Below are 12088 nucleotides of genomic sequence, written 5' to 3'. Positions count from 1 at the left end.
ATCTATTTCTCATTTAGAATCAATCAAAGTAGTTTTTAACTACATATAAATAATCTAAAAGAAATAACCATTATTTTGTTGACACAAAATCATAAAAATACCATTTTCTTAATCTCTACCTTATCAAGCCTAGAGTTTAGCTTTGAATTAAGAGATTATCATTGAGAAGCATCCTTTTCCAAGGGAGATGGCTATTCTTTTAGAGAGAGAGATTTACGTAAAGAAAGCATTACAGATAAGCATAAAGATTAGCTTTCTCTTAATTAAGCAGTAAGACTTTAAGGGAAAGCTTGATTTGGATTAAAAAAATTATTTAGAAAGCTTCTTAAGCTTGAGAGGGGTTGAGAAGAAGAAAGTCATTGAGATAAATTGGAAAAAACCATGAAAATTGATTTTACCGCCAAGTTTGCTTGATTATCTATTAGCAGTGAAGCCCCCGACCAATCAATTGGTCCACCAAGAGGAGAAGAGCAACTCCAAGAGTTGTTGTAGAGAGAGAGAGAGCTCCAAGCTTCCAAGAGAGAGAAAAATTTAAGGGATAATAGAAAATATGATTATTTTAATATAAAACTGGCATAGTATAGCTCTAATATTTTTTTACAAATGATTGAGTCTCTATTTATAGGTGAGGGAGGCCACTAACCAAGTCCAACTAGGTTCTAGAATTTTTCAGTTCAGTTTGACTGAATTTGGACAAGATTTGGACCAGTTTGGCTCCCTTTTTGATTTGGTTTAATCCAGGAGAGAGGAGAGAGAAATATCACAATTTTTTGAATTAAAAAACCCTTCCACACATGTGAAAAAGGTTCCTACCTCAAAGGTCCCCCTTTCCTTGCCAAGGTGTCAAAAATGCATCATTATTCTAGAATATCTCATTTTTTTAGTAATATCTCTTAATTTTTAAATAATATACCTTGTACTCAGTCAACTCTTCATCTTATGTGAGCATTTACTCATTTTTGGGTATTTTATTTTATTCTTTTGGATTTATCTCATCCCAATACTTGGATTAATTCAATTGGCCCATTGGAACCTTAATTGGACCATAATCCAAAAATTTCTGAAAATGTAGACCCTTAGGCTAAGGTCCCTTATACCATTTTCAATTAATTCCTAATGCACATTGGAAAGTTCATTTTGAACTCCTGATTAAGGGGAATCCATTTTAGACATTAGGAGGATTTTTATATCCAAAGATATCTAAATTTTGGATTACCTCTCTCTAGACATTTTCTCTGTTTAGGCCAAAATAGGGTAAAACAAGACCTTTCTCCTATTTCAGAGAGGGGAATAATTTCAAGAATAGAAGGGGAGGTTCTTATACCTTTACTCCTCAAAAGCTGGAGGGAGGAATCTTACAAGAATCAAATAAAAACCTATCATTTGCCTGATCACTTCACTAATAAAATAACCCCCTTGATCACTGACCAGCTCCATCGGGCAGCCAAAATGAGTGAATACATCCTTGTATAGACACTTTTCTATTGAAAGAGAAAAATTATCCCACAATGCCCAAGCTTCCACCCACTTAGTTTAGTAATATGTCTGTTAGAATATACTGGTTTCCTGTCCTGGCAGCACTGAGTTTAAAAGGCCCAATGAAATCCAAACCCCACTTCTGAAAAGGCTCAAGTGGTAATATCTGGTGTAAGGGCATGCGGTATCTCTGTGACGCGGCTGGCCCATCCTCTGGCACACACATCACATTTGCGCACGAACTACTGTGCATCAAAATAAATTGTTGGCCACCACAAGCCAACTTGGAACACTTTGCTTGCAGTAATCTTCCTCGAAAAATGCCCTCCCGAGGCTCCACAATGCGCTTCCCACACGACCTCGTGATCTTGCAATAGTACACACCGCAACAGCACATCAGTAACATTGCGATAGTACAATTCTCCAATGTAGACTTCAAAGGAACGACTCCGCAATATGCGAGCTGCCTCTGCTGATCCTTTGTCAAATGAGTTGGCATAACACCTGTAGACAGAAAACAAAACATTTCCTCGTACCATGTCCAAGGCACGGAAAGAGGCAGAACCGCATTAGGAACTGCATCTGCTTCATTTGAAATAGAAAAAAGCGATGCATCTGGAAACTCGTCATCCACTCCTATAGCTTGTTCTCCTGAATCCAATCTTGAAAGATAATCTGCTACTACATGCTGAGATCCTGGTCGATGAATGACTTCAAAGTCAAACTCTTGCAGTAATAACATCCACCTGGCCAATCTTCCGGTTAAATTCTACTGCCGCACTAGATAAAGCAACACAGAATGGTCCACATGGAAATAGAACATTCTCCCCAAAAGATAATGCCAAAACTTCTTCACTGAATAGATCATGCCTAAGCACTCTCGATCTATTCTGAATAATTCTTCTCTGCAGAGGATAATCTGTGGCTTGCATAATAAACAGGTTGGAACCAGCCCAGCACTCTACTCGTGCATTAACACACTACCAATTGTTGTATCCAAAGCATCCACAAAGACATGAAAATACTTCTCCCAATCAGGCGGCATCAACTGGTGCACGGGATAGTTGTATCTTCAACCTTCGATATGCTAAATCACATTCTTTTGTCCAAGAAAATTCTTTGCGGTCCACATGAGCCACCAGATTTAGCGAAATTGCCAAATGCGCCAGAAATCACAAATGTCGCCCATGCCATCGAATTTGACCCAGAAACTGCATACACTCCTTCGGATTGTCAAGTGCTAGAGCTTGCATCACACCCACCACCTTATTGGGATCCACAACAATGCCTTCTTGTGATATAATGTGCCCCAATAACTTCCCACTCCGAACTGCAAAGGCACACTTTAATGGATTTAAACTGAAAGATACCTCCCAGCATTTCTGAAAACATAGTCGCAAATGTTCCAAATGCTGAACAGAGGTCCCGAACACACTGAGATCATCTAGAAAGACCCGCATGAAGGCTATCAAGAATGGCCCAAAAATTTCATGCATATCCCGTTGAAAAGTACCCGGAGCATTCCGTAAGCCAAACCACATCACTGTACACACAAACACACCCCAAGCTGTGATGAATGATGTCTTAGCTTGATCCTCTAGTGCCACCCGAATTTGATTGTAGCCATTAAACCCATCAAGAAATGAATAAATCTCATGACCTGCCACATCATCCAAGATGGTATCCATGTATGGCAAGGGAAAAAGGATTTGGAGAACAGTAGCCACATTAAGTTTCATGTGATCTACACAGATGCATATCTTCTTATTCTTCTTGGGCACGATCACGATCGGAGAAATCCACTCCGGATTATCTATTGGACCAATGAATCCAACCTATAGGAGATGATTCAACTCATCTTTAACCTGCTTAGCAGCATGTGGATTCATTATGTACCGCTGCTGTCTGGAAGGAATTGCATCCAGTTTCAAATGGATGTGATAATGATAAAACTTAGGGTCCAGGCCCTTCATGTCTGAGTAGTCCCATGCAAAGACATCCATAAATTCTGTCAAAAGATCCACCAGAGCCTCCCGTAAACTGATCATCCAGCAAACTGCTGACTTTTACTAGTTTGGATCCCTTATCTTTTCCCAAAAGAACTGTCTCCAAAGCATCTTCTTCGACTCTGGTAGCTTTGCTCATTTGCGCCTCAAAAGCTCTTTCTTGTTCCAAAATATCTTTCAGCTCACCATTTGGGGGATGACCATCCTCACCAAGAAACAGCTCCCTAGGGATTTTCTCTGGCATAGGAGCCACCATCCGCACCATCGCATACTCCGTGGAAATGCATGCTACATCCACCACACAAAGTGGAACTAAATCCGCATTAGCCTACAAAAATTGCTCCTCCTCATCTTTATCCAAGCCTTCAGCCATATTTACTATTTTTGTAATCATCACTGGCTAGACTGCACTGCTTAGTTGACGGTGCTCCCGCAATGAGAACTTCACTTTTTTTCGACCCCGCCGAACTGTCATCTGATTGTGTTCCCAATTGTGCCGCAACCATGGACGACCAAACAAAAGATTGTATTCCTGATTGGAGTCTTTCATACTAAGAACCACAAAAGACATCACAAACAAAATTCCCAACTTTCAATCACTATGCCTTTCAAAATGCCCAGAGGACAAACTCGGCAGCACTGGTCAGCCATCTACACCAAAAATGGGGCCGGTTCCCATTCCAACCATCCCATCTTCTCACAAGCCGAGTGCATCGCAATATTAACACCTACACCACCATCAATCAGAACTTGATCAATGATAGTCCCATGATGAACCACCGAAATCTCCGAAATGCGTGTGTCTGTCACTGAAACATCAGGGACTGGTTCTTCTTGAGCTTCAACCGTAGCCACTGTGGGGGACATTATACCCAGATCAGCTGTTGTGCCAACAAGGAGTGGTGAAAATTCGGAACGAGCTTCAGTAATTGTCCCAACTTAATCTGAAGTGGCGCTTGCAAGAGTTCATCCCAGTCATTTCCTTCTGGTTGCTGCCGTTTGCTGATGAGGTAGCAGTGTAGATCCTTCCGACCTACGGACTACTTCTGGACGACTTGGAAGAATCCGCAATCACTGTGACATTTTCCCGAAAGTGAACCGCATGTGGGGTTCTCAGTTATGGGTGCTTGCTCCTTAACCCAAGAGGTAACTTGATGCCACACTTCTTCATGTGCTGGCCAATCAATGCTAGCCTGTTCTACTGCTTGAATTAGAGGCCGACTCTTCTTACCAATGCGAGTTACCATGCAAACTTCTGGATCTCCCTGCTCAGCAAGGGACTCAATTTAAACCATAGACACACTTGGTTGCTTCCCTGCTGTCGTTTCTTGTCTCTCTGCCTTCCTGCAGTCATACTCCTGCGCCTCTGGGCACTCCGATCTTGCCAATGCCCTTCCTCTGTGCAAAACAAATAGATGCACGGTCGATCGTCATCACTGCCTCGGCCACCCTGACCACGACCGCGACCACCACGACCTCCTCCTTGACCCCAGCCTCCACTGGAGTATCCGAACCTCCCACTGTTTGAGCAAATACCATTGCAGGATCTTTTCCTCTTTATCCTTCCATTGAATGGGGCCTCTAGCACTTTGGCCCCTCCCATTATAATACCAATCACTCATATTATGAGAATTAGAAGTACAGATTGCACACCATTTCTCATTGAGTGAACACTCTGTAGAGCAGGACGACCCCGATTGCGGCACGTCAAGCACCAGACCTCTTTCAATGACTTAGCAGACGAGGACCTTCCCGCCCTTGTGGGTCTTCCTAGTCGCTTTCACCGGTTCGGCATCCGAATCTTCGCTACTACTATCAAAAGAATCTTCAGAGCTACTATGCTTCTTCCCATGAGATGAGCTTTTCCCTTACTTCTTTTTGGATTTTCGCTTGCTGGGCGTATCTTCATCCTCCAGGGATTCTACGGCCAAGATCACCCTCGCAATCACATTTGGTAGCTCCGTGGGGTAACCTTATCCACATTTGCTAAGGCTGTACGGAGATCCTTAGACAAGCCCTTAAGAAAATAGTCATTGAGCACCTCCTATGCTGGATGTTAATTTTGAGAAACTCGCTTTGCAACATGACCCAAAACCGAGCTGCATAATCCTCCAATGTGCACTTGCCCTGCTTAAGCACATGCAACTTTTCCAAATTCTGGGTGATGGTCTTTTCCATGCAGAAATGCCGTCCTCACAGTTATAGCTACATATTAGCAGTGCGTGGCTATAACCACATGCATAGCCACGATCTGTAATTGTGTACACCTCTATACCTACCCAGGTACCCTCTCTCTACTATCTCTCCTCTTTATGCGGCTATGCTCCCCATCACTTGTAGTGGAAGAAGCACAAGAGAGTGAAGGAACGAATTGCATCCTTTTGTACACCTATAAGTGTCATGCATTCTTTAAAAGGGGCATTCACAAAAACAAAGAAGAAAGGAGAAACACAATTATATGGACTAAATTCACATGAGTGACACAAAAAGATGTTACATGTATGTTCAATCTTTATATATATATATTTTATGATTATTTAATTATGATAATGCAACATTGATAACAATATTTTGGTGTATATTGTTCATTCTTCTCATATAAATTAGTGGGTGTGGAGATCAAAATGGAGGTGGTGGTGAGGTATGTGCAAGTGAAATTCAAACATGGTTTTCTTTTGTTGTTATGCTAGCTCAGAGGGTTGGTTATGCTAGTTAAATTAAGTCATCTCCATATTAGGTACTTAAGATCCAAGGAGATACATCCATCACTATTGATGCTGCTCCAGTAATGGTGATGAAGGTAGTGTGTATAATTGAGGAGAACTTCCCAAGATCTATACTCACTAGTCAACTACATCTTGTGTGGTACACTTAGTAGATAAATTATCCATGTATAATTTTGTGCATGCTCGATGGATGTTCTTTCTCGAGCAATTCATGATGTAAAGATCTTGAAGTTAGTGTTAGGCAAAGATCAAGGCTAGAAGGAAGCATGGCGGCAGAGGGGTGGTTAGTGCAAGAAGCGTGTGTCCATATTTCAAAGTATCTCCATCAAGTGGATCCCATAATACTAAGATTATGGAGCAATGAGGATGAATGGTGTTGCTTGTACCACAACACAAAGAAAGATAAAGGAGAATGGGTAAAATAATAATGAACAAGGTGAATATATTTTGTAGTCTCACTAGTAAAGTTATGAAGAGGTGGATAGCCTATTATGAAGAGGTAAGAAGGATTAGAAATGAGTAGAGAAGAGTGTTTAGGATGTTCTCACCAAGCACGTGATTTCCACCAAACCTTATATCACTTCCAAAAGATTGTAGCATTGAGTGGCTTGATGAAAAAATGGACTCAAGATAGAAAAGGATGGAGAGGAGGGGGCACAAGAGGAATGGGAGTGCACAAGAGAATGTGGGTCTCAAGTAAGTGTTCCTCTATATTTAATACCTAATCTAAATAGAATTTCATTATATGTTTATTCATTTCTAGATATACATAATTCGCTTGTTGGTGCTGGTGATAGTGTAAGGTTTACAATGCCATGTGCTCTGAGGCAACACACTTTCGCACATTACATGTATATAAATACAAAGAGAAATACACGAGATCAAGTAGAGATGTGGCAAGTTTTGAGCAAGAGAGTCGAGCAATAATGCTTGATCATTATGGCATGATTCAAAACATTCTGAAGGTTGGTTTCAAGACAATCCACATTTATATTTTGGATATTATAATAAAGGGTGTGGTGTTTCGAGGTCCTAAAGCAGCTATGAAAAAACATCCAATTGGATTTATGGCCATTAATGACTCTACAAAGTTATAGCAAATAGAGAGACGCATTTGTGCTACCTCAAGATCATGAAAATCTAAACATTAGCTTTTACTATATAGTTCCTTGTGCATGTTTAATTAACACTTTGGGTGTTCTTTCATACCAGGTTGTGTTTCAACTGAACCTATATAACAAGAATTAGTAGAATACCATGGAAGTTATTCCTCATTCAAAGAGCATTTTTCAAGAGGAGTGGGAATTGAAAGTTAGCATGTGGAAGATCAAGTACAAGATGCCAAGAGCGAGATACCACCAACCAATGAGGTTCAAATGAAGGTGCCCGCCTAAATATTTTATCTTCCAGAATTCTCTTACATCCCTCAAACAACCATTTAGGGGCCTCTTGGAGCAATGTCTTGATCCCCATTTCTTAATGTCTAATTTGAGATTTGGATGCCAAGCACAAAATATGCAAACACTTCCAGAATGAATGAATGGAGTGAGGAACATTATGCACCATATTGTTCGTGTCATCACCAAATTGTTATAGACATTTGTTTTTGACTACTAGGGATGGAGATACCTTTAAGATCTTGCAGATTGCTCATTGCATCCTCCACAAGCCAACCTAGAGCATATATCGCAATGGCACACAGCACGGGAGCAAGAGGATAGCTATCTTATCGATCTTCTTAAAATAAATGGATTAGAAAGGTGTCCATTCGCATCCACTTTTGTACTGGCATTACCGAAAAGAGTATGTATTCCTTTAATGAACCTTGGACCAAGCCCTATGTCATGCATAGATTGAAGAACAAAGGTGGTATGACCCTTTGACCAAACCCCACTTACATTCAAAGGATCCCACTTTTGAATTAACCCCCATTGGGATGTTTTTTTTCTGGTTAGAAAAAAAGTTGATTTTTGACCCTAGTGGTAAGGTCTAGAAGTAGAAAATTGTAAAATAACATTCAGCCCCGAATTTCTGAAGTATTTTTCAATTAAAACCGGTTGAGCTTGAAGGTTATCCTATTTTCTCCTGGTCAGAGAAAAAGCTTATTTCTACACTGGTGAATAAGGTCTAAAAATAGAGAATTCTAAAATAACATGGTTTTTTACGACCGTCCCGAATCATGCTCTTGAAGTGAAGGCATCTTTTCGTTTGGAAGAGCTATGTGAAGGTGAAGGCGAAGTCGTCGCAAATCCTGACGTTCTAAGCAACATGGACTGTGTATTGATAGCGGCGAGCACACCAAAGATAGAGGAAGAAATTGATGGCACTCATGACCGCGATAAGCCAGAAGAAGCGGTCGATGTGGCCAAGGTTAAGGTTGTCCTGCGGTATCCAAGGATCATGGTAGTGAGTGGAGGTGAAGCGGTTGACAACAGTGACCAAGAGGCTGTTGAGGTAGTTCCCAAGCGCATAACCGACGCGTACGAGGGAAATGGATAAGCTCCGGAGGGCATCCGGGGCCTCATCGTAGAAGAGCTCATATTGACCGATGAATGTGAAACTCTCGGCGATTCCCACGAGCGCGTATTGAGGGACCTGCCAGAACACACTCATGCCCGTTACTGGCTGGCCCGTAGTCACCACCCCTTCATGTCGGGCTAACCATAGTCTTTTCCGCTCCAGAATAGCGGCGGCCACCATGGGTAAGATGGAAACCGCGAGGCCAACCCCTATACGCTGCAAGCTCGTGAGGCCTCGTGGGCGACCGCTCCACTTGCTGACCACTCGGACAATGATGCGGTCGTAGATGGGCACCCATAGGATGACGGAGAAGACGTCGACTGTGGTTAAAGTCGCAGCCGGGATAGCCAGGCCGCCCGTCACCTGAGTGTTCATGAGAGCACCTTGCTCTATAAAGAGTGTGACCATCTGTACATAGGCTGTGCTAAAAAATATCGTGGTCACCCACACTGGGAACACCCGCAGCAAATACTTCACCTCCTCCACTTGTGTCACTGTACACAGACGCCAGGCGCTAATTACTAGGCCTGTTGTTCTCATCTCCCTCTCTTCCTGCGTCTCCGTTGCAGCTTTGTCCAAAAACCTTCCATAATAATCCAAACACTAATCAATCCTAGTCATTAAAAGAACATAACCACTACTCTCTCTCTCTCTCTATATATATATATATATCTTTTCACTCACACTCACAGTCTCACTCTCTCACATTCTCTCTCTCTCTCTCTCTCTCTCACACACACACACACACACACATACACAAAAACACACACCTGTGGCCCCTCTCTCTCTCAAACACACGCACACCTGTGGCCTCTCTAACTCTCACAAACACACACACACACCTGTGACCTCTCTCTCTCTCTCTCTCTCTCTCTCTCTCTCTCAAAACACACACAAACAAACAACTGTGATATCTCTCTCTCTCTCTTAGACTCGCAACACACGCCCCATGAACCAACAAGAACACAAAGCAGTTGACGTTGTTGTGTGATGTGGAATGATTCTTCTTAACAAAAAGGAGACGTTACCTGAAGGCCTTGGTATGAGCCAGTTTCCTGCTCCCCTTGATCGCCGACTCCTTCTCCAACACTTCATGCAACCCATTATTATCACCGACCATAACTTTCCATTTCCATAGACTAGCCACTATTACTTGCAACACTCTACGAAGGGGATTACCCCCTGATCTGTTAAGCCTATACGTTGGGCTACCCGATATGAATATTAACACACCCGTCGCTACTGCTCCCAAGCATATTCCAAACCCCAGTCCCCAGCCTTTGCTTTGCTCCACATAAAGCAGTAAGGTGCTTGCAAACAAGGACCCAACACACATTGCCATATAAAACCAGTTGAAGAAAGAGCTCTGTTGTTGCTTCTCCTCTTCATCTTCCTCGTCGAATTGGTCTGCTCCCATTGCCGTTACACATGGCTGATAGGCTGTAGATCCTAAGCTCGTCAAATACAAAGCCAAATAGAAAACACTGGCACGCGCTGGGGACAATTCCTTGCAGTTGATAGGATCCGTGTTTGCAGGGCAAGGCGGAGGTTTTAATGCTGGTAATGCGGCCGATAAAGTCAAAAGGCCCATCCCCTGATCGTTATAGTGCAAGCTGATTAGTTGATTTTCTTGACTTACCTTAATTAATCAGGCTCTACTCAAGTGAATGAAGCTTAAAAGCATGTGTGCACTGTGCGGGTGCACATGCATGTATGTAGCTTAAAAGCATGTGTGCACACTTAAAAGCAAGCAGCTCATAAGCACGTGCGTTCATACACAGGCAAGAGCACAGGGGTGCATGCGCGCGCTCGCTACCTTAATTAAATCATGCTTCTCCAATGATCTGAAGCTGCAGCTGTGAAGGGTACTTGATTCAGCTAGGTATGCTTTGGCATATCAATCATGAGTCTACTACTACTGTACTGATCTAAATTGAGCTATATAAGTGTAATTATCCGAGGATCAACAACAATAGATTATCAAATTGACTCACCAGAAGATATATAAAGGAGAAAATTATGCTTGTCCAATACCGTCCCCAATAGGCATCCCCAAGAAAGGCACCAATGATTTGGTACAATGAGGAGGTTCCAGTCCAAACGCTCACATTGTTAGCAGCAGTGGCATTTCCCTGGTGGAGAACTTTGGTAAAGTAGCCCACCAAATTAATGGTAGCTCCATAGAAACCAAGACAATTGAGGCCTATATTTCCTGCAATTATTGATCCACAAAGATCATGTTAAGAGTATACACAACCTTCAATCAGGCTTAATTAGGTGGAAACGGAGGAACAACAGCAACAACATAATAAGCAACCTATGATGTACTTTGCAGCTCTCCAACGACCCGTTTTAGCTCGTAAAGCCGGTCTCCCATGCAGATCCTTGGATCCATCTTTGGTGTATAGACCCGCATCCGTACCATTTTCCTCTAATTGCCCGTTAATCTCCAATTCCACATTAAGGCGTTCCATATCCTGAAGTTCTAGCAATCACAGAGCTACTACTAAGTTCCAGTTTCCACGTTGTACATGAATTTCAACCGGTTATGTTTGAAGAACGCACAAAGTAACCAGAGCAAAGCATGTGGTTCCGTTAAAGTCTCTAGAATGGAAGCCAATTTCCATGCACTATCTGAAAACCCATTGCATGCGATGAGTACTTGAGGGAGAATTAAATGAGAAGAAGACAAACTCAAGGACAGTGTTTTAAAAAAATCGCCTTTCAAGGTAATTTTTACGGCTCAAATCGGTGCATTCACTGCTTAAATTTGAACCCCATTTTGGACTTCAAGGGCCCTTTTAGACTTTTTTTTAATGCAAAAGTGATTTAATTAATAGTGTTGTATCAAAGTATGATACAAGACCCAGGGGTTAGTCTCTCAGCTTGCTTAGCTTCTTGCTTAGAAGCTTTGCAGTGGTTGATCTCTTCCTACTTCCATTGTTCTTGGCTAGTTTGCATGCTTCTAGAAGAAGTTCCTTAACTGAGGATCTTGGGCTAGAGATATTTCTGCCAATGCCATGATGTATCCTAGCATTCCTGTTCTCCCAGATGGCATTGAGCATATAATGTCTGATGGTATGCCACATCTTGTAAATTGTTGGGTTCAACTTTGCAGCCAAGTAATGCTTGTTTCCAGTTGAGATTATCCACCACCCCACATTCATACAAAAGCTGTTTGACTTTGGTCCACAGAGGGTGAACGTCCTTGCATTCCCACAAGGCATGCTTCATTGTTTCCTTTTTGCACCTACAAAGAGGACACTAGGGGTTGCCATCCTTCCACCTACATGTGAGTCCCCTCACTGGAAGATTTAGATGCAAAATTCTCCACAGTAAGAGATCTAACCTCCCTGAACG

At 42.2% G+C, this 12088-nt stretch overlaps 1 protein-coding gene across 1 annotated transcript; it reads right to left on the bottom strand.

Annotated features, from left to right (window-relative positions):
* Nucleotides 1-8077: 8077 nt before the first annotated feature.
* On the bottom strand, nt 8078-11810 carry LOC147638766 (protein NRT1/ PTR FAMILY 8.1-like). The gene is made up of 4 exons (XM_086798735.1): nt 11046-11810; nt 10723-10940; nt 9757-10322; nt 8078-9311 (listed from the first exon to the last, which is right to left on the bottom strand). Exons 1-4 carry the CDS (start codon nt 11200-11202, stop codon nt 8468-8470), a joined length of 1785 nt encoding a protein of 594 aa, XP_086654861.1. The 5' UTR covers nt 11203-11810; the 3' UTR covers nt 8078-8467.
* Between the last annotated feature and the right edge of the window lie 278 nt (nt 11811-12088).

This window comes from Cibotium barometz, chromosome 5 (genome assembly GCF_041138505.1).
Source record: "Cibotium barometz isolate CiBa-2024 chromosome 5, ASM4113850v1, whole genome shotgun sequence".
Lineage (NCBI taxonomy): Eukaryota > Viridiplantae > Streptophyta > Polypodiopsida > Cyatheales > Cibotiaceae > Cibotium > Cibotium barometz.
The sequence above is the reverse complement of the archived record's forward strand: the minus strand, read 5'-3'. Positions and strand labels throughout refer to the sequence as shown.